Source organism: Dromaius novaehollandiae, chromosome Z (assembly GCF_036370855.1).
Source record: "Dromaius novaehollandiae isolate bDroNov1 chromosome Z, bDroNov1.hap1, whole genome shotgun sequence".
Classification (NCBI taxonomy): Eukaryota; Metazoa; Chordata; class Aves; order Casuariiformes; family Dromaiidae; genus Dromaius; species Dromaius novaehollandiae.
The window spans coordinates 59,623,918-59,641,261 of NC_088132.1; the positions used below are offsets into that span (position 1 = coordinate 59,623,918).

The 17,344-nt window shown below is 44.0% G+C and overlaps 1 protein-coding gene across 3 annotated transcripts in view; it reads right to left on the reverse strand.

The window, feature by feature from the left end:
* LOC135324981 (serine incorporator 5-like) overlaps positions 1 to 17,344 on the reverse strand; it is a 41,557-nt gene that overhangs the window by 7,768 nt on the left and 16,445 nt on the right. For all 3 annotated transcript variants that reach the window (XM_064502201.1, XM_064502200.1, XM_064502199.1), the window contains exons 3-10: positions 12,947 to 13,125; positions 12,575 to 12,657; positions 9,402 to 9,495; positions 7,566 to 7,777; positions 6,633 to 6,728; positions 3,593 to 3,719; positions 2,803 to 2,869; positions 3 to 42 (exon numbers count right to left, since the gene is read on the reverse strand). In XM_064502201.1, coding sequence (XP_064358271.1) covers positions 3 to 42; positions 2,803 to 2,869; positions 3,593 to 3,719; positions 6,633 to 6,728; positions 7,566 to 7,777; positions 9,402 to 9,495; positions 12,575 to 12,657; positions 12,947 to 13,125 — 898 coding nt within the window. The remainder of the gene's footprint in view (positions 1 to 2; positions 43 to 2,802; positions 2,870 to 3,592; positions 3,720 to 6,632; positions 6,729 to 7,565; positions 7,778 to 9,401; positions 9,496 to 12,574; positions 12,658 to 12,946; positions 13,126 to 17,344) is intronic.

The following is a 17,344-nucleotide window of genomic DNA, read 5'->3' on the forward strand; positions in this document are numbered from 1 at the left end:
ACCATCTCCATCAGGCATACAGCAAAAGCAGCAACGAGCTACCTGTGAAAGAGACAACAGCAAGTGTAAGAGCCTAACAACCAAGAAACAGAACAGCTGCTGAAGAAGGTCTGCTGTGTCTGAACTACAGACACTAGCTTAGGAAAAATCTACTTTGTATTTCCAAGCAACACAAAACTCAAATTAGGATTAGCCAAGTAGTTCACAACAGCATTTTCTCAGTTTTGCTAAAACCTACTCAGTAAGCCTTGGTGCAAATTAACCACTCTTTAAGAATGACTCTATCAAGACATTTTATGTAATTCAAGATCAAGCACTGGTAGTAGTAGTACAGTGCAAGCAAGCTATGATAAATTGGTTGGAAAGCTACACTACAGTGGCTGTGCATTTATATTTCAGAGTGGACTTACCTTCTTAAACTAGTATCTAAGTGCTTTTTAAATAAAAATTTCTGTACTGAAATGAAGATGCAAGGAACTTTCGATATCCTGCTGATGGGATGGAAATCAACTGCACAATCGTAAGTCTGAAACGTAGTCATATTCTGTACCAAAATGGAGCCAGAATGAGTACAAATAAAGACTGTTGTTACCTCTTCTTTTAAATGAGGATTTTTTTTTTTTAAGCTAACAGAAAAAGAAAAGCTGAAATTGGTCACTGATGGGTCTGACACTTCTTGTGTTGAGTGGTAATGTAAATGGGAAGAAAGGTGCTGACAGTACAATAAATATTTAACTAAGTGCATTTTCTGCACCAGACCACAGTACAAGGCAGCACTTTCTGTACCGCATCACCAACATTACTTGTTCTGACAGAATTCCACTTTGAGGTTTATTTTTGTTGTGGCCTGATAATGTATCCAAAAAATGAAAATGTGTAATAGGCTTTTAACATTCAATTTCCAACAGAACTATCAAATTACATTTTTCTCATGCATACCTATGATTACATGTACTCTGGGTTCATAAATTAATGAAAAGACAAAAAAGACTCTAAGAGATTGGTTGACAGTTTAAAAAAAAATCTTATTTCATGTTTCAATAGATTAACAGGTTCTTTCTACTGTTATGCTGATTGTAGTGTTAGGTTTAGTTTCCTTTCAGCTGTATCAGGTTTCTGAAACAAGTGCTGGGTTCCCCCAAATAATTTTTAAACTTAGCTGCATTTATCAGAAATTAAGTCATTGTGCATACAGTGATGCAATTAGCAACACTGGCACACATACAACTAGCCATTCATAATGGCTAACTGTCCTCAGCTTGGACACTGAGACTTTCTGTATAATACAAGCAACTGCAGAATTACGTTTACATTTCTGGTGCGAAGACAAAGGCCCTTTATCACAGAGAAGACAATCAGAATGCAATTAGTTGCTCTTTGCCAGTCATTTCTTTATATTTACATTCAACGGCTCTTGTACCACTCTTTAAAACCAATGGTCCAGAAATAATCCTCTTGGCAAGTGCTGCAGTGCACGAGCTCGACCTCCTCTGCAAACAGGCCACCTCCGCCAGCCGGCAGCTCCAACTGCACCAGCCAGGGCCGACTACTCTGTATGCAGCAGATACAGAGCGGATGCTAACCCTGAAGCTATAGACCATACATTTCCCTAGCAGTAAAGACTCCTCAGCTGCAACACCCCGCTGTGGCAGCATATCGAGCAGTGGCGATCCAGGAAACTCAATTAGAGAACTGAGGTGGGTTTTAATATTGTTCATTCTACAGTTTCACACACTTTTTGGTATCACAGGCTACATGCCAACCCTGCACCCTCGCTCTTCACGTCGCTGTGTCCTTGAACAAGAGTTTGTGCAGCTTAACACTGAAAGGGGAAAATGGATGCATGTGAAGAGCAGCTATTTTCTCTCCAATTTCCCCCCCCCGCTCGCTTCACCTCAGCGCAGGGTGGGAAGGGCCGACACTCTGTGACTGACCACAGCAGTCGGTGCAACAGCGAGGCAGAGCCTGGCGCCTGAGCAATACGCAGATAGGCAGCGTACTCAGAGAGCAAGTTCTTGTGCATGCTAAACTAGGTGCTATGTAAGCTTTATTAGATACTTCTGCATTTCTGGATGCTTGCAAGTACTTCGAACTTTGATTAAAGCCTGAAAAAATAAAAACTGAAGACGAAAATATCACCAAAGCAAAGTGAGCTAGAGATGGAGATGCATTCTCCAAACAGAATACATATTTTCAAAGTGTGACACTATCAAGCATATGTATGCAATAACTGCTACACAGCAAAAACAGGATCATCTCCCAGCATATAGGGGTTTTCCCAGGGTAAGTAGGGCAAAGAAATAAGCAGGTAGAATGAAGGTGCATGTGTTGAAGAAAATAGGGACAAAAAAATTATCTGAGGTGAAATTGCAGGTGAAAAGAAAGATGATAATTAGGTGTGGAAATAAAAATAAGAGATAAAAACCTGTGATCAAAAGCACTAATACTGCTTTTAAAACACAATCATGATTGAAAATGTTCAAATAAAAAAAAAATGCCCCACACTTCTTTATCTACATAGTTTCTTAGTGCCCAGCAGACTTTTCTCTTAAGTGAGAGAAAGAATGGGAAGATTATTTCAGTTCATAAATTAACCTCCAAGGGACTAGCAAGAGCTGCAGACGGGCCAGTGCGGACTCAACAAGTATTCTGGAATTCCATACCCAGAGGCAAATAACATGCATGCTGCGAACAAGCTTTTGCCTCTACCTGATTACAGTTCAGTTAGTCATAAAAACAACAGGAGGAAAATAGTACAAGGAAGTCTGCACAGAAATCTTGTGGGAGGAAGCAAGTACTCACTTCAGTTTCAGGTGTTGCATATATTCCCCTCAACGCTTCAGAGCTGGCACGTGTTGTTGAAGTCAAACTAGGAGCAAAAGAAGATAGTGTCAAAACCCGCAGTGTAACTATAAACCTGGAAGGGTGATTTTTCACTACCACAGCAGTCTACTCTCGCTTTTGAGCTAAGCAATTGCCCAGATATAGCATCGAATGCTAAGCATGTGAAAAGTTTGTTCTGCACAAGTAGAAACCAGCCTGACAGACAGCCACTGGCTGACTCAGACTCGATCACAAACTTAAAAGTAGGTCACTCTTGAAAGGTGGTGAATTTACCACCAGCAAACACCAGGGACAACAGTGAATCGTTCCAATCTGCGTTTCAGAACGGCTCTCCTCTGCTGGGCGCAACTGATACTTTTATATTAACTTCACAGCCAGCACTTCAGCTGAGCACTTATTAACGTTTCAGACAAGGCTTTGCCAGTGAAGTAGCAGGTCACTCACAGCAGCCTGTTTTCAGGAGTCAATTACCAACCGGCACTGTCAGTATATCAGCTGTTGGAAATCACTTGCTTGTACGACTGTACCTGTCTGGGGAGAATCCTTTCTAGTTTCTTCAGATTAGAAGCTTCTATGTTTTGGGTAGAACATCTAATCATTCTGAAATTAAGTAGCAATACAAATGTTCCAGCTCAATTCTGCTCTATTTCTAGCCGTTACCGTGTTTGCATCAGGCTTATTGCAAGCCCTAACTAGTCTGACCATGACATTGCATTTACAGGGAGGTAACTGCAAACCCCAGACTTACCAAGAATATAAAATGCAGCAGAACAGAATGGTAGTACCCAGGCCAGTAACGAGGTTTTCATCTCTGTGCAGCCCTTGGCTAAATTCAGGTACACAGATTGTGATGTTCTGATTGTTTTCATCCAGGACTTCACAAAAACAAAACAAAACAAAAACAAAAACATTACTGAAGCTCATTTCATTGTATTTCAAAGGAGTTTACAGACTGAGCGTTTTCAGCAAAATAATTTTATTAGTTCAGACGTTAGGTAAGGACATTCCAGTCATTTCCTTCCTTCTTTTAGAAAGATCAAACAGAATAAATTCTGTAAACCTGAGCTGGCAGATTCTGTGTTTCAGATAGGACAAAAATGCAAGTTAGTAGGGCACTGAAGTTTTCTGCTTGTCAGAACAGACAAGCACATGGAAAAAGACTGCCTGATGCACTAAGAAGTTGAAAGTTTCCCAGCACTTTACCCCAAGACTAAAAGGCCACTAACACTGAGATAGGATGGACTGCAGACCATAAATCTTTAAAATCGTTCAGCAGGGGTCTTTGAGGACAGCTATGAAATTCATACTCAGTGAAAAAATGCAACGTGTGGCTGCTCTGTTCTTAGACTGATACAGAAGACCAAATAAAGAGAGATGCACTGGTTACAGTCAAGATTTTATTTTAATATCTAAGCAAACACTGCTTTTAGGTTCCTGAAAAGAAACCAGTTTAGTCCTTGACATTCAAAAATGCATTCAGCTTTTTGGTGTCTGCTTTGGGTCAAAGCAGAGCAAAGTAGTAGCCTCCAGCTTCGCCCCCAAAGCAGGCAATTACTGCTGCACCTTATCTCAATCAAGAGCTTTTTGAACCCATGCTGTTTAAGCAAACTGCGTCCCCATCTCCTCCTTCCTTCCAGCAGCCACACTGTAACTCCATTGTGGCAGCACAACTTTGTGTAAGGCCAGAGGGCAAAACGCAAAAAAGGCTACACCCAGGTTAAAGATAAACCTGAAGTCAGGCCCCCTGACCTTGCTGCCTGCAGGGCTGCGCACACAGCTTTATCAGCACAAGACAGGGACAGTGTGGAGGTGGGTGTAAATGAAGGGAAGGCAAGACTTAAAGGAATGCTTTGTCTAGAGACATGTGGAGTCTCCCACTTGGGTCTATCAGGCACACACTGGTAGGACATCGCCTGCACGCCTTCCAGCTATGTCTACCACCAAGAAGCAAAGGCACAGCGTGATAACCATATATTAAACAGAAATCCTTTTGTTTGCTCATGCCTTTTAAAAACATTTTGCAACTGTTTTTTTTGGATGTTGCGAATAAATACTTGTTAAAGGCATTCTCTGGGCACCCTGCCCAGTTTGCAAGAGGGCTGATTTGAAGGTGCCTGCTTGAAGAATAAGTCAACAGGCGTGGTAAATCTGGACTGTGGGACATAGGAACACCTTAGCAAGTGCCAGTGCCCCACACATTCTCTAGCATATCAGCATGCGTCACTATAAGAGCTGCACAGGCCAGTGTGAGAGTATTACAAAGAAAGGTAAGAAAGAAGTGTCTTTAAGAGCTGATGAAAACCACGAGAACTCTCTGGTCTGTGTTAAAGACAAGGAAAAGCATCTCTGATGCAGAGGGTCTGACAGAGCACGCTTGATGTCACCTCTTACAAATACAACAACCACATTTACAACACATACCAGCACAATCAGAGCAATTACCTGCTGAAGGCTTTGACTGTCACAAGTGCAAAAATGCCCTGAAACCAGTCATTTAATGCAATGCATCACTGTTTCCCCCCCCTTTTTTTTAAGTATCAAGTCTTATGAGCAATTCAGATATCATTTAAATAAAGTTTTATATTCACTGAAAAACACTGCTTATATAAAAGTTCGATAAGTAAAAGCTTCTACCTAAATATTTTCTCTCTTTGGTTCTTAGCTCTGGAATACATGTGTGTTTATACTTGCACGTACACAAGCATGAGAGATGCTTCGCCCCCCTCCCCTTTCTTATGGGCAGACAGGTGTTTGCAAAACTTCCAACTCCTTCCTGTCAGTGGCCTTCCTTTCCTCTAGTTATTGTTGTTTCACTTATTTAACACTAAAAGCTAAGAGATAATAAAGAAGAGGTTTTAGCATTATTGATCTGAATCAGGAAAGTCTTCTGTAAGTGCAAAGAATGTTCTCCATCCAGATAGCTGAATCTAATGGTTAGCTGGGAAAAGGAAACTGCTAAAGTTGCACTTGTAAAGTCTTGCTATGTTTCTGCAGCATTAAGAACTTAAAACTCTGCAGTTTCCTACCCCAGGCTTGCAATGCGAATGGTAAGAACACACATGGAGCACAGGAGCCCTGGGTTAAGAACAGCGTCATCTTAAACAAATGCAACATAACTCCAAAACCTTTTTCAGGACTTTTCCCTCTCAGAGTGAAAGACAAGTGGTACTCTCAAGTCTTTGTTTCATTAGGAGCCCAGAGCTAAGGCTACCTAGCACATCAATTATAGGAGAAAAGAAGTTATTTTACTATCACCTCTGGCAGCCAGCATGGCAAGAACAGGACAAAGCCACCCGGGTGGAAGAGACCTACTACCCAGTGGTGGCTATCCTTTTGGATGGAGCTGGCCTCCTGTCCCCTTCTAGAGGCATTCACGAACTATTTGTTCCAACCCTTTCCCCATCACGAGACCAGACCTGTTACATATTTAGTCATGTCCTATTAGATGAGGACATGCACTTGCCACACGAGTGACAGGCTGCAGGACTCTGGGTAGGCTGTCATTGGGAAGTAGACTGGAATGGCTCTGGTGCACTAGATTCAACCTACCTGCTGTAAGTTAAGCTCCCCTAGACCAAAGCATTTAAGATACATGGAGGATGCCAACTGCATGGTCTCTTAAACGCTGCATAGATTTATTTTTAGTATTAGCAATTCCTTGTTCATAGGCTAGAGTAGCTCAAAACCAGCACTCCTAAATTCATGAGTACTAAGGTTTGCTAAAGACCTTTTTGCTTTTAATACTTGGCATGTCTCAAAGGATTTAAATAAAGCACTAGATAGCTTACTAGTTTCTGGAGGCTTGCTGGATAATGCTGAGAAAGTGAGGTACATGACGTAGCAGCTGATGACTCCCGACTGCAGCAAACCAGAATGGGGTTGGCCTTTAGTAGAAAGAGGACAAGAGACAATTTTTGTAGATGTTTTAACGAACTGAAAGGGAAATTCAAATCTTTTAAAAACAGTACACTAAAATCTTTCAGAAGAGGAGAACATCCTTTATGTTTTACTGCAAGCAGTTCATAAGTTTTGAGGCAGTTTAGATAGATTTTGTCTGGTCGGTAAAGAGAAAAGAGTGTTCTTTAGTTCTGCTGGCTGTTTTAGAAAGGCATTAAGATTTCCACGTAAGGAATCACCCCTCTGCTCTAGCCAAAAGCACCAGCTTTCCAAAAACTACTGACAGGCTGCCATGAGAGTTTTATTTGCCTGCAAGATTTGTTTTGGAGCCACTGGAATTACTCCTATTTCCTGGTCCAATGACTGAAACATACCAACAGCACATGTAAAATATCCTGGAAAAGCATGAAATACAGGTGAAAGAGCAAGACTTCTGATTGCTGTCAACTCATTTGCGTGCCCAGACTTTACAGATGGTACACCACAAGTGGTCGAAAGCAAATGGTAAGAGCTGAATGTGTTTGATAGCTATTACCTTAACAGTTACCACAGTTTAAGAGTTGTGTAATTCCTCAGTGCATTATCAGCCCTCAGCATGTGAGCCTTTTTCACAGGCTGTCTGATAGCATGCTCAAAACGTCTCACATCTCTGGTTTTAGCAGCTGGGCTGATGACGGGGACAGGGGCAAGAATGACACCAAATCTAAAGTACCATCTCAGATATGAGCATTAGACTTGTTGCCCAAAACACAACACATGTCTCAAGGTATGTGAACCGTGGAGGCACCAGGAAACCCTAGATGTAAAGAGGATGGCACACTCACGATTCTGGACACAGGGCGATATGGCTACCAGCGACACAAAGAGGCACAGGCCACCGTTAACACCAATGAGGATCTTGTTGTACGTGCAGCCCTCGGAGCGTGTGTAGAGGACGGCCATGACAATCAGGGCTGCCACTGCAACGGAGTACAAGACGAGAGTGACCAGAGCCAGCAAACCATTCCAGAGCTGTTTGTGATTTGCGCCAGCAGTCCTGAGGAGACAAAGACAAGTACCTTATCTTTCTCTCCCCAACCCTGACAGAGTTAAAACAAACAAACAAACAAACAAACAAACAAACAAACAAAAGAAACGCACTCCTCACTTGCATAGTCTGTATTATCAAGCACAATGAGAGTGCTTGTATCACTATACCAACACAGTCCCTTGCAAGGTTCCTCTTGTGAAACCGAGGGAAGCATTCCTTAGCATTAGCATTTATCATATATATTATCGAGCCCAGCTATTTCCATAATTATAGCCTAGCCTGATTCCGAGAACTCCCAGCCACGCCGATTAGCCTGTCAGACTTGCTGGCAGCTCAGTGCATCTCAGCTCAACACAACAGGGATTTTCTCAGCAGGACGTTGGAGTGCCGCAGGCTCAGCCTGTTAGTGATATTTTTCACACAAGCACTGGAAAGCCCTTGTTCAGCGCTGCCTCTCTTCTTCCTCCATGTGCTACCTTGACAGTTTTACTACCCATTCCCCCCTAAAGCCTCCTCTTTATTTGGTTCTATCCCACTACCTTTCCCAAGATAGTGTTGCCTGTCTTGTTTTCTCTCTTCACCTTCCTTCCCAAATACCCCTTGCAAAGATCAGTTTTTTCTTCTTTCACCAACAAAGAAAGACTGTTCAGGCATAAAGGGTTTTTTTGGCGTGTGGAGGGTTGACTTTTGCTGTGGTAGCATGATATTAGAAAAGAGTAACTAATGTAGATTGTGCCAAAATTAAATGCTGCTGCTGGAAATCTCTCACCCACAGAAAAGCAGCTGGAGCAATTAATTAACAGTAAAAATAGCTGTGGTGTAAGGAGCTCTCATCTCCTCCTCTATAAACACGTATCTTACAAAGTCCAGGGATTTGTAAAAATCTTCCTTAGTAGTCAGTGCACTAACTGGAATAAGAGAAGGTAGCAAAGATTGTAGAGGAACAGACTAAAAGAAACAGGAGAAAGGAAAGGGGGGAAGAGAGGGAAGCATAAGTTAATGCATATATGTGGGAGAACAATTTACATATTTTAATGCATGATGAGAGGCTAAGAGCTAAAAGAAGGTAATATCAAATGTACTCACACCAGAAATTAAATCAATGCCAAAACAGAGTGTAAGTGGGTTGATAACAGAATCTTGCATAGTTAAATGAAAGCAGAAAAAGGAGCCACTTTTATGTTTTAAAAAAGTCATTTGATGTGTATTAAGCTCAAACCGAAAAATAGGATTTACTGGTTTATATCACTGTGCACAGTCTCACTGCTGTGTTTAGCAATCCAGTTTTATTCTCTTGTACAATTCTGTGTCTTAGCAGGTGTGTTTTCATGCAGAACTGAAGCAACTTAAAATGAGGGGTCTTCACATCCCTTTGCACACCACTGCTTACTGGAAGCAGAACAATTCAGGGTAAGAATGAAGCAGCAGAGGGTAGAAACGAATAAGGAAGAAACATTTCCACTGGGGAAGGAGGAAAGTGGGTGAAGCAAAGATGCACAGCTCTAAATATTGATATTAAACTATCTTCTCAGAAATTGCATCCACACAACTTTTGAATGCTTTGTTCCAAGAGATTCTGGGGGACTCACAAATGACATATTATGCAAATAGCTACTTGCCCAACACATACCAGTTTTTATTCCACTTATGTGCAAACTCAACAAGCAGGATGAGCTGAATGGCAATGAAAAGGAAGCCTCCTGTTGCTCCTACGTAGCGCCAGGCTGCAAGGCAGACAAGCAGAAAATAGGTCAAACAAAGGCCTTCCCCTTGAGAGAAAATGGAATTATTGTCCATGCAATGAAGCCATTACACAGTCTGAATAACTCAACCCCACAGATGCTGCAGATGAGATATTTCAGCTGAAAGGCCAGGTCAGCTAACCCAAGAATAGTTGCCTGATGAATTCAGCTTGTAACCTGCTACACCTTCAAAAAAAGCCTTTTAGGACACATACTGAGATTCCTTAACCTAAAGAACTTCTGTGGAGACAAAGTTGCTATATTCAGACATAAAATACTGAAACCTTTATTTGTGATGTGAGGAGAAAAAAAAAGCCCTGAAAGCATTTCATGGAAGTCTAAACCCTGAAATTGCAAGGTCCTGGAACCCAGCACTAAAAATGGCAATTCCTTCCCCTCCAGATCCTAGCACCACAGAGAAATAAAGGTGGGGCTCGCTCCTCTATTTACATGCTCATCTATTTACACGTGCTCTGTCCTGAGCTGCTCCCAGAGAAATGAGAACACTTGGTATTCAGGGTATTTGACTACTTAACTATTGACCTACATGTATCTGGATCACTGTTTGGTGCTTTGGATAACAAACACCTCATGCACAACTTCAAAAGTCTCTGAGTAAATATAGATACCTATTGAAATGTTTAGCTGCATATACAGTTTGTAACACTGTGTAGTATGCAACCTATAAGTGACTCTAGCTATTCAGCAAATTTCAGTGAAGACTGACTGAGGAAGTGCATTAGCAAAGTCCTGCCATATCCTAACATTGTATTTTCCTTTTGAAAAAAGCTCGTGGAAGCAAAGTGGAATAACAGAACAGTCAACATGTTATGCTTAGCAGAAGACGTAGAGATTTTTTTTGACTGCACCATAAGTTCATTGTTTGACTGAAAGCAGGCAAAAATGACATTTTTCTTGTTTTGCAAAATCTATTGTATTCACTGAATGAGCATGCTGCTTTTTTAAAAAAAGAAAAATCAGGGAACAGGGAGTGCATGTGTGTTTGGGAGAGGCACAATAGGAACGACAGACCACCGATGGAGTGAGTAATTAAACAGCCAGACTCCCTGTAAGGATCTCACACAGCTACAGGCAGGATACTTCAGGATGTTTTACAAAGCCGCCGTAGATAAGGTTAATGGCACTAGTGTGGATTTGACACTAGAGCCCATGCAAGCCTAGTATGTGCACATAATACCCCTCCCTCCATGATCAACAAAGTGCTGCTGAGTGTGGGAATCATGGCAGGGGGAATTTTTTATTTTTAGAAAAAACAGGGAAACAGAGAGGAGACTGCTCCAAGAGTGTTCTTTGGTAAGGGGAAAAAAAAAGACACTGGAAGTTTCTAGACAGGAGGGAAAAAAAAAATAAGGGAAAATAAAACCTGGCAACCCTCTGTGAATCTTGCACTGAAGGGCTTCCTGGAGGACAGTCTAGCACCATATACAGCACACTGCTTTACAGAGAAAAGTCAAGAACTAATTTGCGTAAGGAAAATTGTTTCTCAGCTCCAGTCTACCTAGTGTGAAGACAGAGAACAGCGGTTCCCTGACCAGCCCCCCAAGCTCCATTCCCTCCTTCCCTGGGCACCTTAGTTCTGGAACATTTTTTGCCATGCAAAGGGTTGCTTGGGAAGACAAGAGGGAGTCTCAGTTACCCGTGAGTGCAATGTATTAAACCATTACACCTTTCTAATCCAGCCAGTGAGCAGACATTAAGGACAAGAACATATGGCCAACTCATAATTTACTGGAGAAAAGGAATAGGGATAAGCAGCCCCTCACTTCACCTCGTATTACTCCCTTCTCTTCCTCTTTTTAAATACCTGAGCAGTTTTAAAAGAGGAGATGGGTGTCAAAAACAAACAGGTCCAGCAGGTTTTTGTAGAAGCAGGCAGCCGATGGCCCAAACCGTGGCCTGCCCTGGCTGAGCGAGCACCGAGGAGCAGTGGAGCTATCGGCCATCAAGAAAACCCACGCAGAAGAAAGGCTCCCAGTCAGGCTCCATTAGTTTTGTTACTCACAGAGGAGTCGAAAGCCGCTAATGCAAAAATTTAGCAGGTTGTAGAAAAGCAGAGCGCTCTGGCAGTGCAGCAGGTTATTCCTCCCCCCCCCCCCCCCCCTCGGCCATAGCAGTGAATAAAGAGGCCCAGAAGCCTTCTGAGGAGCATGGAGCTGAGGTAAAACGGCAGGAGCCTTGCAGCAGAAGACATCATGGAAACTAACATCCTCCAAAACAAATTCTGACATTTCCTGTTTACATCAGGCAATCTCAGCCCAGAGGTCCCCAAGACAACAGGGCTCTCCTCGCTCAGGGAAGCTGTGGCAGCGACCCTGACCACACGGTCCCTTCCCTCTGCTGCTGGTGCACAGGCAGCACAGCTGGAATTGCCTCAGGTGGCATCTTCCCAGCAGAGGCAGCTTCTCTGCTGGATTACGGAGCCTTTCACCTGCCCGCAGACTCTGAAGCTTATAGGGCTTACAAACACCCGGCAACCAGCTCATCTCGGTATCATCAGTATTTTTGCCCCTAACTCCCAAGAGGCCTGTGAGAAGTCTTCTCCAGAGCTGATACTTAGTATGAGCCCAGTTAAGAGAACGCCTCCGGAGCACCTGGCCCACACCAGTGGGGCTGACTGGGGCCAGCCTGTCTTTTGAAATCGGAAATGCTTCAGGCACGGGATTCTCAACAGCGGGTTTACAATGCTCCACAAGAAGTCTAATTTCATGTTATTAGATTCACGCTACCTGCTCTAAAGCTAACTAGGCCCCAAGCGTCTTTGCAGCTTTGAGGACAGGCAGCACGGGTGCCCTGCCGGTCACCGTGCCCCCTCGGAGCACCGTGCACCCCGTCACTGCACATCGCAGCCCCCACAGCTGCACCGCAACAGCGCTGGCCCGCCAAGCCAGACACGCACGGGCCTCTGCCTTCAGCGGTCACAAAAGTCCTGGCTTTACTTACAGAAACACAGCAACGCTTATGCTGTTCAGGCCTTTAGGGTCTATAAGCGCTCACGAAGCGGTACAGAGAAGCACACCATAACAAGATAAGAAGGTTGTACCATTGAGAAAAGTGTCCTGATCAGGAATGAAGAAGGCTCCTGAGCACATTGCTGCCAGAAGTATAAGCTTAATAAACCAGAATCTGGATGAGAAAAAAAGAAAAAAGAGAAGTCATCTGGTTATAATAGCAATTAACAACTCAAGTACCATAAGAAATCTCTATTTAAAGCCCAAGTCTTAAGTAAGAGAGAATCAACCTGTGTTGGCTGATTGTCATTTAAGTTAATTTGTACTTGACTGTGTTATATCTCACAGAAGCAGTAAAATCAACTCCTCTTTCCCCTCCTCCCCCCATACTACACCCAACTGGAAAATAGGCAAAACCAATCCAGAAAGAGGCATGGAAATTTGGCAAGCAACCAAATACTCACCCATTATGAACGTAGGCTCGGCAGCTTTTGCTGTTGTTTATTTTGATAGTGAACAAGAAGAAGAGAAAGAAGAAACAGGCCATTCCAAAACAGACTTTGTACACGGCAGAGTACCCCACCAGCTTCTCGCACATGTCTCCCGCCTGAATGCCCTTGCACAGCTGCTCGTAGAAAGGGATCTGGAAAGCACAGCAAGTTACAAGCCATTAGGGCGAACGCAGGGCTCCCGGTAACCAAGCCTACATCAGCCTTTGCACCACCAATATTTCACTGGCTTCATCTAACATTAGCACCTTTCACTGTGGTTACCCCTCAGCCTGGACTTAACGGTTCACGGGACATAACATCATGTAAAACACAAGTGCCTGGAGTTTTCCAGAGCCTCAGCTGCCAACCCCTTTCCCGCGCTCCGGGTACAAGCCCACCTACCTTTCCTTCGGCTCCGCTGGCGTAAGCCACCCCTCACCGCCCATTCCCGCGCCCCGGGAACCCGCTCCTTCCTCGCACGCTTCACAACAAAACGCCCTGGTCTTGCCAATCACCCCGCTCCCGTGGAGCCGTGCTGGCGGCTCTCTCAGCACGAGGGGCCGGGGCCGGGGGCGCGGGGCAGGAAGCTCTGCCTCGCATTGCCATCACCAGAAACGCACACTGAAGCGTGCCCAAACGGCACGGGAGCAGCAGCTCCTCTCTCCTCCACCGCAGCTTCGGAAAGGGCGTTGGGCCAGTTGCCCTGATTTTTTTTTAAATTAGCAGAGAGGTAGGAAAATTCCACCTTTTTCTCGACTCATTAAATATTTGCCTTTGAGGCCTTGCCGGTGGTGTAAGAGGAAAGCAAACAGCCGCACATTTTGGCCTCTGTTTCAGCACATGGACGTGACACTGAACGCTCAAAAAGCAGGTTTCTGTGTCCAGGATCCCGGCATGTGCGGCATCCTCGTGACGCCAAGCCCCCCTTGCCTTCACAGCCAGGGAGCTGTTGAGCTGCTCAGAAATAGAAGCATTTAATTAGAAAGCCACTGGTCATCTCAAAGAAGTAAAGGCCTCCCTGTATGCTAACAACCCCTCAGCTGAAGCTGGTGAGACTAGTAGAGCAACACATCAAAGCCTTTAAAATTCATCATGGTTACCTGCACAGGAGGCAGAAGACGATGCATGCCAGGACAAAACACTGTACAAATAGGTAACTTGGGGAGATGAAACGGGAATCAAGGTTTCAGAAAGCATTCAGCCAGGGCAGATTTCACATAAGAAAAATATGCAAAGATTGTAGGCAACACCATCCATGAACATTTACAAGAAAGAAGGAAAAAAAAAATACCAGCCTTCACTTCTTTCCGCAGACAGGTAAATACATGAAAACAGGAAAGGGAAAGCACAGGCAGGGCTGCAGAACAAACGGTGAGACAGAGCTCCCCGCGGGGTGGAAAGCCCTCTGCGAGCAGGAAATGGGGAACAAACATGTAAACTGTTGGGTCCCAGCTGCCAGGCTCAGACAGCGTGCTTCCTTTAGCCCAAGGTGCACGCTTCCCACAATTGCTAATAACCAAAGCCAGTCAGAAGTCCAACCACCTTTTCGGCAGTCACCCCCAAAGAGTAGGCATTTTAGCAGCTCGTGACAACACAGAGTTAAAACGTTTGCTTGCTAAGTGTACAGAAACAGAGGAAAAACTGAACTATAATACAGGGCTGGTCCTAGGTGGGCTACAACCAGATGGGAAGATAAAAAGCAGGAGGTTTCAAAGCAGCTGTGTCACATTAGAAAAATGGATTCAAGTTGCACCATGCTGAGATACTCTCCTAGAAGTAACTCAAGGATCAGTAGCGCTGCTTAAGCTGCACAATAAGCGAGTCCGTCCAACTTACTTGCATTCAAGAATTATTAGAGAGCTCCTGAGAAACCACCTGAACCATCAGCAACACCTTTCCTCAGTCTTGAAACACAAGGGAAATGTCAGACTCTGCCAGCATTCAGAAAGAGTAAATGGATTGACTGAAAAAATGAAAACACTACCAATGCCCCAGAAATGCCAGGGAGAGCAATCAGTTTATTAATTCTTTTCAATTCTTTGCTTATAATTGCCATCAAGCAACACAGATTTAAAAGGCACATCACATTGAACTAAACAGTATTTCTGAGATGTTTGTTTGTAAGCGGATGCATTTCTGTAAGACCTGAACTTGGTACCAAACAGCATTTTGATTATGGGACTTAAAGAAGAAAACAAAAAATACCATGGAACTTGATTAATCAACTAGCTAATTAAAAACAGATCTCCAGGTAGCTGTAAATGGTAAACTGTAACTTCTTTAATTGTGTAGGTTTCTGAGATCTTGAAGGGATTTTCTGACCCTACGTACTTTTTTCCATTCTGTAGTAATTTCCTTACAGATCAGGCTGACAGAGAATGGATGGATTCACAAGAACAATAGCCGAGTTTGTGCCCGCACAAACAAAGAGCTCAGCCATTATGGAGCACGCACAACCCTTACGTACTCATAAATGATGGCCACGTGGCCCTGTGGGATTGAACACCCCTTTCTGAGACCAGTGATCCTGAAGTAACAAAACATGAAGAAAAGCAAACCCTTGGGGGCCTGGCAGATGATAAACGTGAGCACAAGGCTGGGCACAGAAGGGCTGCTCTAAGGAAAAGGGCATGCTTTCACCAGAGGGTCATCTGCTGCCGGAAACAATTTATCAAGGCTTATGTGGGCTCTCAATCACTGAAAGTCAAAAGAGACAAAAGCGACTTTTCAAAACTCTACTTCTGGTTGGGAGAGGTAATTCGGGACCGGCTGTATGGTTGCGCGACCCTCTCAGCCCAAGACGAGCCTCTGTTGCTGCCACGGACGCGAGTCCCGTAGGCCAGGTCCAGCATACTGCCTCGCGCCAGCCCTCGCTGTGCCCGGCTGTCCCCGTGCAGCCGTCGGGCCACTCCAACCGCACCGTCCACCTCGCAGCCTGCCCAGCGCGGGCGCCGCTACGCTCTCCCTCTGCTGGGTCGTTCTGCCAGCTCATAAACTCATGGATTGGTTATTTCGCAAGCTCGATACAGGGAAATATTTACCTTTATGTTTTTAAAAGCAACATAATCTGAATTCTTTGGCCTGCAAGCGGGAGACAAAGCATCTTACCCAGGAACTGTGTCTGCTCGCAGGACATTAATGCCTCCACAGCTGCGTTAGCAACAACGTTATCAGGGCAAATCAGCAATTTTCGGAGCGCGAAGCCCTTTGCTGCAATGGCTGGATCCACACGAGCAGGTACAGACCATCCTAAACTTGTTTTGCCCTCACTGCTTGTGCTGGCACCCCAAATAACAGCGTGTGGCTCTGAGCCAACACGGCCACGCAGCTCCCGGGTGCCAGCCACCGCTGAGCCAGGACCACCGGTACCCAGCCCTGTGAGTGCAGGACTGCAAGAAACGGCATCGCGGAGAACAGCAGGGGAAAACCGTGTCTGAATAGGACTAAAGGGTCAGAGAAACCGGACTGCTTTAATCTGGATGTCCTCATCAAACACAGGGAGAACGTGGCAAATGAAATTTGTGATAGAAAAGGGTAGGGAAGACATAAAAGAAAATGTGTACGTGGCTGCAGGGACAAAGAGGAAGAACAGGTAAAACCACCCGTCTTGAATAGCTAAGAAAGGGAATAGAAAGACAAAAGCCCATCTGCTCAAAACGTATGCCATCTTGCATATGTAGCTGAATTCTTACAAGAAATAGGCAATGGACAGCTTCATTAAAAAAAAAAAAAATTCTGGCAAATTTGTTTTAACACACTGTAATGCAGTTAAGGACCAAGACCTAAATCTGGCTGCAGAAAAAAGTCAGAAAGCATGCTCTGCCTGAACACATAACCCTCTAAAACTGAAATGCTTTGACACAAGTGGACTTGGTTTCACTGGAGTTTATTCTCCTGAATACCTCTTTCTGATTTTCTTTCATTATTTGAGACATTGATACTTTCAGGATAAACTCACTAGTTTTCAAGCACCTTTTATTAAGAAAAATAAATCAAAATACTGTTTTGACAAACCAAAACAATTCTCTCTCTCTTTTTCCCCCAATTATTCTTTCAAACCCTGTGAAACACAACATTCAACAGAATGTTTGAGGGTAAAGCAATACCTGTTCTTCAACCAACTGGCATAACTGCAAAAAATACATATGGACCCAGGCATAGAAGTCCTTCCTCAGGTTGGGTCCTGCTTTGTTTCCTTGTCTTGATTCATGTTGTACCCCATCTTTTTCCTTGAGACACAACCTTGCTCCTCTGAAATCTATTCCGCACACTAATACTCAGACCTTTTTCCTGGCCAAAATCATCCTTTCCCTTACTATCCCTCCACTGCTTCTTGCTTTTCCCCCAGACATAAAACACAAATGACTTGAC